Below are 14381 nucleotides of genomic sequence, written 5' to 3'. Positions count from 1 at the left end.
AGCAGCCCGTTTTCTTTAAAGGAAAACGGAATGCTTTACAAAAAGAAAAAAATGAAAGTTTTCCATTAATTTTTTAAGAGCAGGCAGTGGTCCATGGGACCACGGCCTGCTCTTAAAAAATGCTTTTACAAACATTCACAAAGGGAAAGGGGTTCCTTGGAGTAGGTGGTAAACTGCGAATGTTTTGTGACCGCATTTCATTCACAAAACATTCATACATACCGATGCGATTCGGTATTAGGAAGAGATGCCCTAAACATGCCCCTTCCTAATACCGAATCGCAAAACCCAATTTGCGTTTCGTTAACAAAAAGTCTTCATGCATGTAGCCCTAAATCACATGGGAGCCAGTGGCATGGATTAGAAATAGCTCTTCCTCCTGTTCGGCACAGACTGGCAGCACTCGAGAATAATAACATACATGAAGACAGGCCGAACGTAACAAGCCGTTGAGCGTTTAAATATAGCGAGCTGAGAGGGGCAGATGAGGTTGGTGGTGTGCGAGGTTAATAAAGGGACAGTGAACCAGACTATCCCTATGCTTTCTTAGGACTCTAAAGGGGTCCACATGCATGCTGAATCAAAAAAATACCACCAGACATATCATTAGAGATCACGGAATGAATGAAATGACATTGAGAAAGTCTATTCATTTTTAGGTCGAGCGTAAGCGTACGACCTCTTGTAAACTTTAGTATACATATATCTCTGTGGGCCAAATGCCATTCCTTGCTCCTCATTTGTTTGTTTCAATGTCCTTTAAAAATCCTTGCTTACTAGTGGCCAGTCCTGCCTCTTTGTCCCTCCTTTTTCCTCCAAGGAGCAGGGACTTAGTACAAAATCATTACACTTTGTTCTGTTGATCTGGTCGGGGGGGGGGGGGGGGGGGGGGAGGGAGAGTATTTTATTATGTTTTCAACCTCTTGTTACACTGTGGGTGCTCAGACGTAACTGCTTACATTTTATTGCAGCATTCACGGCTCGTCCTTCCTGTCTGAAGCCAGAAGGAGCCAGCCATGCTTTCTAGCTACTGCAGCTCTAAATCATGTAAAAAGTTAAACCAAAACTTAAACACAGCTTGAAATGATACTTTAATATGCATGCTGATTGTGTTTTTCCTCCCCTCCAGGACTTGTGCTTGGCTGCTGGATGAGGAGTTGAAAGTTTCTCCTAATCAGTTTTGCGCTGAGGCCAAAATGAGTCCTTCTGGAAAAATGTCTCCTTTAAAATCTGCATTTGAATGTATTACATTAAATGAAAGCAAAACAAGAACACAAGGCCAGCACAAGGGCTGTGCGATCGCACTGTATACTGACTTCAGAGAGGCAATGTTTTCAAGTTTATTTTGCTTTTAAAAGCACTCCACACATTCCTGACCTCCTGCAATTTCAAGACAATAAAAATGTCAAGATAACTCCGGTGATTGATGTTCTTGCTGGAGAGATAAGAGTTGTCTAGTGGAAGAAGATTTAACTCATTGCCTGGTAGCCGGAGGGTTAATATGCCAGCTGCAACGCAAGTGTACCATGCATATTACAAAGTGCATAAAATGTAAATAGGTCAGTGGATTACTGCTCTTCTGTTACTTGCAGCTTATATAAGTCAAAATCCTAACAGAGCAGTGAATTTATAATGGTCATCCAAGAACTGCATACACTGCAAAGTAAAGATTAGAGGAGATATTAAAGTTGCAAAAATGGTTCATCTGGATGGAAAATGATTATTTTTATTTAAGAGAACCCCCAATTATGGTGTTGTTTTCAATTCTGAGTTTGGGCTTCTGGGGCCCAAGCACTCTTTACCAATGCTGCCTACCAATATGCATGACTTGTGATTACTATACCTTGTAGTCCTCTGTGTTATGTAACATTTCCTTTACACTAATTTATACACTTATGATTGACTGTCTCTGTGTAATTTGTGTGTGATGCAAAGTGCTACGACACCCTACACTGGTATGAGTGGCGCTTTTTAACTACTTAAATGCATCTGAACATTAGTGGTTACGGAGCCATAAGAGACACTGTTGAAGAGTGGTGGTGAGGAAATCCGCATCACTCAGCCTTACCGCAGCATCACCTGAGCACCGTCTCAGCATCAACACAGCACCACCTCCTCATCAGTGCACCACCAGTGCAGCACCAATTCAGTATCAGCGCAGCACCACCTTAACATCAGCACTGTACAGCACTATCTCAGCATCAGTGCACCACCTCCAACGCAACCCCACCTCAGCAGCAGCGCACCACTAACTCAGCACAGCACCAACTCAAGATCACTCAGCACCACCTGATCACCAGCTCAGCACCACCTCAGAAACAGTGCAGCACCACCACCTCAGCATCACTCAGCACCACTTCAGCATCAGCACAGCACATCGGCATCAGCATCAACACAGCACTGCCTCCTCATTAGTGATCCACCACCACAAAGAAAAATAAAACCAGGAAATGCATATTCGCACAGAGCACAAGGGAATGCCTATAACATTGCTCAATGAATATGTTCCAAACACAGGACAAGATCACTTCACGATCCACCTTCTACAAGAAATTACACGTTTTTAAAAGGATTTTAATCTGGTCTGAAGTGGGGACTTGGATCAATCTAATCCACGTAGCCAGATATGCAAGATTATATGACATGATTTAGGATTTGGGGGGGGGTGGAGCTTGGCTCGCACAGACAATGGCTGCCTGAGCCTTGAGCTCCGTTGCGCAGTGTAACTATCCGGCAACTATCCTGCCCCTCTACCGCCGGGATTCCGATGCAGAGGTAGAGTCCCTAGAGCGGAGGCTGGTGCGAGCAGCGGGGCGAAAAAGCGGGACTCCGGGGGACGCTGCAACCGCTGTTTGCTGGCTGAGTGGGCGGAGAGCGGAGGCGGGCCGCCAATCTCCGAGCTCTGGTGGTTGCCACTGCAGGGCGACGTAGCCGTGCGTGCGGCTGGACTACGTGGAGAGCCCCGGCCCTCCGCATCGCCCTCGCTGAAGAGGCCTAGAAGAGGGTGGCCCGCCGGTCGCGACGCGGCGGAGACACTGTGGGGGCTGCTGCGACTCCATCGTAAGCAGCTGACGTGGAGCGCTGGAGCGGCGTCTTGGGCAGCTGCCGGTCCGAGCGAAGGCCCGCCACCAAACTAAAACGCTGGAGGGGCGCGAAGGACTACGTCGCAGCAATAAGATAAGTGGCTGCGCTTGCTGCCTTGGTGGCGTGGGGACCTCGTCGAAGCTCTCCCCAGGTGGGTGGTAAAGAGACCCCCCAGTGCAGTCCAGTAAGGAGACGAGGCGGGCCCAGGCGGCGACATCCACAGTACGGGCGGGGCGCCCTAAGGCCGGACAAAGTGATTGGGGGTAGCAGCCTCGAAGAAGCTTGTTGCGGCCATTCTAGCTCACACCAGTGCGATGGCGAATGTGAGCCTGCAAGAGTGTGTGCTATAACGCTCTACGGCCTGGCACAGCCATCGGCGTCAGGCTTGGTCGCAAAGGAAGAGGTCTGGCAATTATTCGGCGGCGGCGCAGTGCGTGACATCGCAGGTTCGCTAACCTTCGCTACAATCTGTGTGCCACTACCAGTCCACTGCGACGTATAATCCTTTGGGGTACAGCGGCAGCCGTGTTTAGAGGCGCCACGTCGTGGCGAAGTTCACGATGGGCAAAACTGACAGGACACAGCCGAATCTAACCTTTGAGCAGAAGCGCCCTAAGACTCAGGCTACTGCTGACGGGGCAGTTGGTAACGTGCCGGAGGAAGAACAAGATATCCGGAGCTTGTTGCTCTCTATGGAGAAGGGATTGCAGAATGGCATAACCTCCTTGGGGGCCAAGATGGACACCCTTTCGTATAGAATGGATCGGATGGCGGAGCGAATTGACAAGCATGCGGAGCGATTGGACCAAACGGAGCAACGGTTGGTGGAAGTGGAGGAAGCGCAAACTGCATCGGCGGCAGATCGGGTGAAGATGGGGCGACTCATGCAGGTGCTGCAGGATAAAATGGAGGATGTTGAGGCCCGCTCGCGACGCTGCAACCTACGCATCACGGGCCTGCCAGAGACGACGCCCACTGGACGGATGGAGTGCTATGTGGAGAAGTTGCTAGTTGAGCTGCTTGGTCAGGGAATATTCTCTACCATGTTTGTGGTGGAACGAGCACACAGGTCCTTGGGGGCCTAGGCCCCCTCCGGGTGCACCGCCGCGACCGATTATAGCGAAACTGCTGAATTACCGCGACAGGGACGCGGCCCTGCGAGCGGCCAGAGAAAAAAAGACGCTGTCTTACGAGGGGTCGACCATTGCGCTCTACCCGGATTTTACGGCTCGTGTCCAGGAGGCTAGGCGGCAGTTCATCCCGGCCAAAAAGCAAATGCGGGATATGGGACTGGACTATGCGATGCTTTATCCTGCCAAGTTGAGAGTTAATCGGCAAGGGAAAACTCATATTTTTCTTGATCCCAGGACACTGCAAAAGGCGCTAAACGACTGGAGCAAAGAATGGCTGCGAAGTCCAGAGAAGCAGCTGCAGGGGGATGAGGCGGAGAGCTCACTTGACCACCAGGACTAATGTTTGCAAATGAGAAATATATGTGGTTATTCCCTCATGTTACCAGGTTCCAGAGGTGGGGGATGGAAGTGGGGGATTATGGGAAATTTGCATAAATATTGTTAATTTGTATTGTGAATTTATGTCCACTTCCCGTAATACCTTTTTATTACAAATATAAAAAGAGAAAACATTTCTACAAAAGATCTAATGTGTTTGGCTGTGCTTTTCTTTCTGACATCATATTTAATCCTTTTTCTTCTTTGGATTGTTATCATGTATTATACATTATATTAGCAAGTATTAATCCACACGAGCCATTGTTTCCTTACAACCTAGATAGGGAGCAGCATGGCCGAGTTGTGGGAGGTCTGCTGTGGGTGGGGGGTTTGGGACGGGTATTGTTTTGTTTTTGAGCCGAGGTTAGTCATGCAGGGTCCATTTTTGTCCCTTATCCACTCTAAACACTATATAAAGCACTATTTGAGGGATGTAAAGATGTATAGACAGAAGAGTAATGACAAGGGACGCTGCACGTGGGGGTCTGTTAGACTCTTTCAGAGTTGTGACCTGGAACGTCAGAGGCCTTAATGATCACCGGAAGCTGCGCAAGGTGCTACACTACCTTAATAGACATAATATTGATGTGGCCTTTCTGCAGGAGACGCATCTCCCTAATCAGAGCCCCATGCTGCGCGCGAGGAGGGTGCTGGGGAATGTGCATACGGCTGGCTTCACAACGCACGCTAGAGGTGTCATGACTTGGACAAACCCTAAATCGGCTTATAAGCTACATTCGGTGTCAGCAGACAAAGGTGGCAGGTTCGTGATAACGCGTTGTCAGGGCAGAGGCCTCGATCTACTGTTAGTTAATGTTTATGGACCAAACTATGACTGCCTGGAATTTTACGAATCCCTAACCAATGTAGTGAGGGGCTGTGGAGTACCTCATATTTTGTGGGGCGGTGATTTCAACATGGTCAGGCATCCGGGTCTAGACAGATCGGGGGGCCAGGGCAGAGGGCCGGCCGCTGCAGTTAAAGTAGTCGACAGGGCACTGACAAGTATGGCATTGGCCGATGTCTGGAGAACGCTTAACCCAACGGAGGGGAGCTTTACACACTATTCGGCCTATCACGACCTTCACACGCGGATTGACTACTGGCTAGCGTCAGTGTCTCTTCTGCCACAGATACGAGCTTGCCAGGTTTTGCCACGTACTCTGTCGGACTATTCCCCCATATTGCTGACCCTCTCTAAGCCAAAGAAGACTATTCCGGCCTTTATATGGCGGTTCCCCCCGTATTCGCTGCTTGACCCCCTCTTTAGGGGGGAAATAGCGGAGGCGATAACAGGGTATTTTGAAATCAATGCTGGCACAGTGGATAGTTTCCAAACGGTCTGGGAAGCCTTTAAGGTTTGCATCAGAGGGGTGGCTATGGCGAAGCATTCAGGGGTGCTTCGTGATATCCGGCGACGGTTGGCGGCCCTAGAATGTAGACTGGGGGAATTAGAGGCTCGGCAGCGGACGGCGGCAGCGGGCGATACTGCAGAGGAGTTAAAGAAAGTGTTGGCAGAATATCATGAGGCGGCAGGCGCAGAAGTGAAGCATTTGGGGAAGTATGCTACGGCCAGGGTGTATGGGGAAGGAGAGAGACCCAGCTCCGTTCTCGCTAACATGTTGAGGGTTCGGAGAGGTAAGGCCAACATCACTAAGATCAGGTCAGAAAGGGGGAATTGCTAACTGAAGAAATGGATATAGTAGAGCGCTTTAAGTCGTACTATACAACGCTTTACGCCTCGAGACAGATTGATATGGATGAGAGCATACGAGACTACCTAGATCATATTACATTGCCCTTCCTAACTAACTCACATAGGGAATTCCTGGCCCTCCCCATAGAAAAAGATGAAATATTAGACGCTCTGGCTGGCATGAAGGCGAATAGCACGCCGGGGGCGGATGGCCTCACGGTCACGTTCTACAAAACCTTTATAGACCTACTGCTCCCGCATATTTCGATGCTGTTCGATGATATATGTGTCAAGGGCCAGATGCCGCGGTCTATGCGTAAGGCCATCCTAGTGGCTATCCCCAAACCAGGAAAACCCCCTGAGGAGTGCAGCTCATATCGGCCGCTCTCCTTGCTTAATGTGGATGCCAAGCTATTTGTAAAGGTTTTGGCTACACGCCTGGCGCTGCTCACTCCAGAGCTGGTAGCCCCGGAGCAGGCGGGGTTTGTACCAGGCAGGAACCTTACTTATAATTTGCGCACCGTGTTTGGCACTCTGCAACATGTTCGGCAGGACTCTAAAGCACTTGCGGTCTTCCTTGATATGGAGAAGGCATTCGATTCTGTTGAATGGGCCTTTATAAGCCAGGTTTTGACCAGAATGGGGCTGGGACCAGTCTTCTTACAGATGATTGGGGCGCTCTATAAGAGCCCTACTGCGCGAATACGACTCGGCGACCGGGTCTCGGATGCGATTCCGATTACCAGAGGGACACGACAGGGGTGTCCCCTGTCGCCTATCCTATATGCCCTGATTGCGGAGCCTTTAGCGTGCGCGCTTCGGGAGTATCATGGCCTGAGGGGAGTGAGTTTCCCTACCTACAAGATTGTGGTCTCGACGTATGCAGACGATACCCTGCTGTATGTCCGGGACCCAGAGAATAATCTGTCATCGGTACTGCGGGAGGTGGTGCACTATGGGGCGCTGTCTGGCCTAAGAGTTAATTGGACCAAGTCCATTGCTTTCCCATTGACCCCATCTACCACAATCTTTGAAATGGAATATCCACTCCAGTGGTCTGACGACCCAGTCAGGTCCCTCGGTATACAGCTGCATGTGGACTCTGAAATAATATTACGGGAAAACTACGGTAGGGCCATTGACAAGCTGGAAGATGACGTGGAGATTTGATCGGGCTACCTGTGTCATTGGTAGGTAGAATATCAATCATGAAGATGGTGATATTGCCCCGATTCTTATTTTTGTTTCCTAATATCCCTATGGTGCTACCGCGCTCCTTTTTTGCTAGGCTTAATAAGTCCCTGCTGCGATTAGCATGGGCGGGTGAGCAGGCGCTGGTTAGTTGGCATGTGCTGACGTTGCCTTATTATATGGTGGGTCTGGGTGCGCCAGACCTGGAGCTGTACTACAGAGTGGCGCAGGGTGCACAGGCGCATAGCTGGATACACGGTGAGGAGTCAGTTCCATATCTTAAGCTGGAGAGATTGTTTGCTGACCCGCTACCCCTCCCGGCGATAATATGTGAGCCGTTGGATCGAAGGGTGGGTTTTTTAGACTCACTCAATTCAACTAGGCATGCTTGGCATTGTCTATTACAACAAACGGCGGGGGCATTATTATATTCACCATTAATGCCATTGGACTGGGCGGTGTGGTTATCTCCTTGCAGGGATACAGGAGTGATACGAGCCCTTCAAGAGCTTGGAATCCACACGGTGGGAGAGCTGTTCGTAGATGGCACAGCTAAGACTTTGGACGAGGTGGCCGCGACGGCGGAGGCCCCTACTCAATTGCAACGCTTCCAGTTCCATAGGGTGAGGGGAGCATGGAGACAGCATTTAGGGGACGACATGGCTGAGCCCCCTGAGATTCTGGAACTAACTTACCTCATTAAACACAAAAGCCCTCGCAGGTTGATATCCCAACTGTACAGCATAGCGATGTCACAGAGATCCCAGCAATACACCAAGGCCAGATTGGCATGGCAAAGGGACTTGGATATTGTCATAGATGACGCCATGTGGTCGTACTGTTGCGTTGGCACACGCCGGATTTCACTACATGGCATGCATAGGTTGATCCACTTTAAATATATAAATAGAGTCTATTACACGCCGGAAAGGCTGCATAGGTATGGCCTGAGGGATGAAGCGTCATGCAACAGATGTGGCCATTCAGTAGCAGACTTCTACCACTTAGCGTGGGATTGTCCGGGCGTCTTCAAATTCTGGGAAGCTATTTTTCAGGAGCTAGGAAGAATAGCAACACTGGAACTTACCCCTGACCCAGCAGTGGCACTCTTGGGCTACTCTAGGGGACTACCCAAGGCGGCGCGGAGGCTTGTAGACATGGGACTACTGGTGGCAAAGCGTAGGGTGGCGATGTGCTGGATGCGGGGGCCCTTGCCAACAGTGGCACAGTGGGAACGGGACGTGCTTTATTGCTGCACGCAATCAGAAACATTTAGCGAATTACTCTCACCGCAAAGTAGGCCAAAATATTTCTGGGGTCTATATGCGGACTACCTTAAGAGGGACCGCACAGCAGTGGATACTGAGTTGGGGGCGGATAACGATGTGGACGCTGGTGGAGCTGCTGTCTAGCTAGTTCTAAAGATAAACTTCACAAGTGTGTGGGAATATTGGGACGGTGGAGTGGGTGTACCTTCTGCGCAGATGGGGTTTAAAGATTAGGGATGACACTACGGCCATTACTGACATATTACTGACCATAATAGGAATCGCAGTAGGGAGGTGACCTCTGGAAGGTGACCTCATTGCTAGATGGTGTATCGGAGTGGGAATTACGGGAGGGTTGCTGACTAGATACCTCTAAAGGCTCGGGCGGGGGAGGGGAGGGAGTTGGGTGTTTTGTATAGTTATATTAAATAAGAAAACTGTGACCTCTCATAGGGGATATTGCTATAGAAATGATGTACAGTGCTGCAATATCGGTTGACCATAATGCATTGCATATTTGACAACAGCGCTATCAGGCTTCAGGGATGTGGGATAAGTTGTGCTGCAATATACCTCACGAAGCTATGTCAGCCGGCCTCCGGGTTGTAGGCGCGAAGCAATGTACATCACTGAGTGTTATCAGTAAAAAATAAAATAAATAAAAAAAAATTAAAAAATTAGGATTTGGGATTAGTAGACTCCTGGCGACACAAAATACATTTTTATGCCACAAACAGAACTTATACAAGGATGAATTATGCTTTTGTAGATTAAAAAATGCTTGGTAGATAGAAAGAAGCTGAAACGGGTGAGTTAGTGCTGGCAGATCACTCACAAGTGATAGAGTGGGTAAAGGAAGAGAAGAACAAACACCATAGCAAGTGGAAACTTAAGGAATACCTGCTCAGGGAGTGAGCCACTCTGTATGAACTTCAAATAAAGGAGTTCATGCTAGCACATGATGGAAAAAACACTTAATTACAAATAAAATGGGACTTGTTTAAGGTCTACACCAGAGCATACTGACAGTGATGGACACTCTCAACAACAGAGAGAGAAGAGATCAGATACATTTTAAATCTAGAGAGGACTAAGGAGGAAGGAGTGACTTAACATAATTCAGGCAACCAGATGGAGAATAAGAAAAATTATCAGCCGTAAAGGACAACGTACAGTAATAGAGACCAATAGAGCAGTCTACCAGAGAAGATTACACCAAGAAAGCAACAACACTTCTACTCTGAAAGTAACAACTAGGCAACTAAAAGTGAGAACTAACAAAGTACATATTGCAGAAATCCTTAACCATAGTAACACTGGGAAGAAAGAACTAATGAGAAAGTAGTATTTAGATATTTCTATCAGGAACTGTATAGTAAAGGGAGGAAAGATCAGAATAAAGGAGAGCCATATCTAAGAAATTATCAGTTATCATATTTGACATCCGAACAATACAAACACATAGATAGACCCACAGAAGAAACAGAGATGATAGAAGTAATAAAATCCTGACGGGGTTAGGCAACCTTTTAGTAAAGCCACCATTTTAGTTAAAATGGATGTTTCTGTTTGCACTTCTGTGTATCTTTGCTCTCCACAGGTTCCATGGAAGTGAAGACAGTTGATGTAATGTTTTCAAAATTGACACATGCGATGGGCTTATTAGATGAACCTTCTAGTGTACTAGGTAGTTTGTATCTTTCAACGTATCTTCACTGTGTTTCCGTGGTCCAGTTCAGTTTCAGACATTCATGAACAGCTTTTGTTAAGTTGTTGCAGGGATTCTGCTGATACACAGAACTATGCGAAGAACCCCAGGACCTCAGTGAATTGTGGTGTACCAGAAACTCACCTCAGAACCCAGAACCCAGTATCCGGCTAGCATAAGTGTCCCATTCGTTATCCGAGATTTAGCTCGGCGGTCCCAATGAATAGACAACCCAGAACAAGCGACTCAGTACATACTCAGGAATGGTGGGAATCGGAAATACCTGTTCGTATATTATTCTCACATCAGTCCACAACAATAATCAACAGAGACACGTTGTAAATAAAAGGGGTTTATTTTTATAGACCACGTGTCCTAAGATGCAGTACTTTGGCTAATACAAGCAGACAAATGATTAATATCAAAACCAGCAACATAGTTACAATACCATAGAATATAAAAGGGGTGATCATATTATAATGACAGTGGATACTACCACCTTCCCTTTACTAAGAAGCTAATATTATTATTATGCTAATAGAAGGTCTCTTAGGCTTGAATAGGGGACCCCATACCTCAAAGATCAGCTTAGTGAAATCACATCACAGGAGCATCAGGAGTCTTCTCGCAGGAAGGCTCGTCTTCGGTCTGAATAATAAACATGATGTCCGTGATACTAAAAGCACTAATTTTCAGGCATTTGCAGCTGCGCGTGTGTTATGGCTAAATAGTGGGCCGATCAACCTAGAGTGAAAAACATGCATTGTGTAATAACCCAGACTGTTTGTCACACCATGTACAGACCAAGGTCGCTGCGCAGAGCTTGGGATGGTAACAACAGATTGCTCTTGTGTGAAGCAAGTCTCGAGTCAGCAGTTTGTTTTAAGAAATAACATGTAAACGCAGTGCCGTGTGCAAAAGCAAAAAGATGGCTTTCTAACATCTAACGTGGTTATGCTAACCTAACAATGCCTGTACGTATTCAGAGAGAACTCACTACAAAGTGTTGCAATTTATTTTTCCAACCTTTTGAAGAAGACAGCATCACTGGAAAGCAGGATGCTTACTTAGAAAATGGGATAGTGGTAACATATATTGTTACTGATGCAACTTTCTCTAATTCACCAAAGAATTGATACATGGGATCATACCACACTGAATATGCGCATTAGCTACGTTTCTATGCAAGAATTGTGTATGAGTCCCCTGATTCTGGGGGTAAGCCAAATTTTCCTTTTTGTAATTTGGGATGCTGTCATAATTTCTCTTGATTTTGCTGCTCATATGAGATTTTTCTGTATTAACTTTATCACCTTGTGAGGAGAACAGTGACAGTGTGATTTGCAACATGGCCACCAAAGTAACTCCAGAAGAACAGGAGGTGAACGTTCTAATGGTTGGACAGGAAGCGGTAATAGGGAAGGAACTAGTGTGAGGCAATCATAAGGAGGACGGAGAAGGCCGTGGGTTTACGGTGCGAGAAGAGGTAGAGAATGGACTGAGGGGCGACAATGTGAAGGCTGGGAAACCCAACGGAGGAGCCAGTGGATGGGACATGCAGAAAGAGCAAAGCGAGCCTGCTAATGGTGAGGCATAGTCTAGAAAATAACACTGACAGACGGGCAAGTTGAAGGGAAGGAGGAGCTGAAGACCTTCAATATTGGGGTACGGAGTTCCACCTGAACAGCTCTAATCCTGGGTTCCAGAGTAATATACTATTCTCCATAAAGCACTTCAACAACTCCACAAGGCTAATAAGTGTATAATAATATAATTTACAATTACAACAGTGCTGCCAATGACATTATCTGCCCACAACTTTGTGTGAAATACTTCGCAGCATTTAAAAAAAAAAAAAATTATGAACAAAATGAGACTCTCCAATAACACAAAGCACTATGCTGCCTGATTTTTAGTAAATCTAAAGATATAGAGCAGCTCAGGCTCATTCATGCAAGTAAAATGACTACTGAGCTGCATTGACAATGGACTACATATTTGATATTGACACACAATACATTTTAATTTAGACGCTGTTTGATATTACGGTATGTGATGACAAACTATGACACCGAACTTGAACAATAAAATAAAGGGGACATATAAGATGGATACTTCTGGTAAAATTATGATGATTGCTCAACAGATTTAAATGAGTCAGAAAAATCAATGTCACTGTAGTCAGTGCTTAATTTGTAGAACAATGAGTGCTGGTGCCAAAGCTCTGCTCAGAAGCCTGCAGCCATTGCAACTAAATGTTGGCACACTGAATACAAAGGCTGCATAGCTTTAAATCCACCTCATGCCTCTTTAAGCCACTAATGGTCACTCCACCTAACCCCTTTATCTCACTCGTGCATGTTCCTGCTTTCTCCCTGACGGTTTTGCTGTCTCTCTCTTCCTTCAACCTTCTCTATTGTGTGTTTTTTACCCTTGCACTCGGTATATATCTGATTCGAAAAAAATGTGCCCCTTCACAAAAAAGAGTGCTGCTGGTCCCTAGTGGTAACAGCTGCCTCAAATTAAGTACTGACGGTAGTGATTTCAAATCAGAGATGAGGCGGCGTCAATCGTGACCACATACAACTTCCCTAGACACTTCAGTGGTACAAAACATGATTATCTATTAACAAAGAAGAAAAAACATGAATATACTTACCTCCAAACCTTTCCAACATGTTCTGTACTTCGCCCCTGTGGGAAAACATTGCTTCAGTTAATAAAAACCGACACATATAAGTTTCTTACTGATACTTTATAAATGGACTTTTCAAACACTGGGTGGCTGAAAAACGATCTTTAATTTCTAAAGGAAGTAGCATGGTCTAAAACAAAATATAAATGTATTAACGTGTTGATGTCAAATTTAAAACCAAAATGTACATATAGAAGTGGTCAACAATGTGTCTAGGCATCACTAGTCTTCAAATTAATATTAAGTAGAACTTAACTCAGTCGATAGAAATGAGTTCCCGTTCATAGGCATGAGTGAGCAATATATACACTTTCACTTGTCATTACAGAAGAGTGACACATTAACTAGATTGTGCTTAGTTCACAAAGCTATTTGTGCTTGAAACTTCAACTTGTATATTCAAAAATGGCTTAACTTACTTGTGCAAATTCATTATTTAAATTTCTAAAACATCACAGTTATAAAAAGAATTTACTCATGCATATCGCTATCCCAGAATGGTATAACAATGTATTTATTATTATTATTATAGTGCATTTAATCAGGGTGGTTTACAAAGTGAAACATAGAAATGGTACAATACACAAAGAGAAACATGGAATTTGCATTGGTACACCAAGGATACTCTCACTCTACTAAAGTCAGCAAATGATCCTTTAGTACTTTCCTGAAAACAGGATAATCAGAGGCAGAAAAGGCTGATATTTGGATATTAGTGAATAAGGAGTGGGAATGAATGAAAACAGGAAGAAGCACATTTGGGGCTATTGAAACAGAGAGAAGAAGTGGAGCACGAGAACAAATGGAACAATTTAGGGCTTATATACCAATTAAAAACATGAATAAGGTGAAGCAAGTAAGTGTAGAAACTATAAGACAAAAGAAAGATACCAACATCTGAACAGAAAGCGAAGAGGTAACAATCAAAACTGAGCTCAGCAGGGAGAATAATAGCAAAGAAAAGAAGACGAATTCTAGAGTTTTCAACAGATTGAACCTGAGTGAGCAGATACTTCTGGAGAGCAACATAACCAAGAACAGTAGTTGATGCAAGAAAAGACCAACCACTAAAGATACACCTTACACAAGGAAAAGAATAGAAAGGATTTAATTTGACAAATTTTATGAAGCTACCAATAACAAGTCATGACGATTGATCAGGCTTGTCCAGAAAAAATGTAATTGATGAATTAAAGATAATACCAAGATTCTTAGCTGAGGAAGAAAA

At 45.7% G+C, this 14381-nt stretch overlaps 1 protein-coding gene across 9 annotated transcripts in view; it reads right to left on the bottom strand.

The window, feature by feature from the left end:
* Positions 1–14381, bottom strand: part of SYCP3 (synaptonemal complex protein 3) — a 920669-nt gene that overhangs the window by 307171 nt on the left and 599117 nt on the right. For all 9 annotated transcript variants that reach the window (XM_085653268.1, XM_085653274.1, XM_085653276.1 and 6 more), the window contains one exon: positions 13118–13152. In XM_085653268.1, the coding sequence (XP_085509394.1) occupies positions 13118–13152 (35 nt within the window). The remainder of the gene's footprint in view (positions 1–13117; positions 13153–14381) is intronic.

Source organism: Triturus cristatus, chromosome 4_1 (assembly GCF_964204655.1).
Source record: "Triturus cristatus chromosome 4_1, aTriCri1.1, whole genome shotgun sequence".
NCBI classification, from domain to species: Eukaryota; Metazoa; Chordata; class Amphibia; order Caudata; family Salamandridae; genus Triturus; species Triturus cristatus.
Note: the sequence above shows the minus strand (reverse complement) of the source record. Positions and strands in the feature narration are given on the sequence as shown.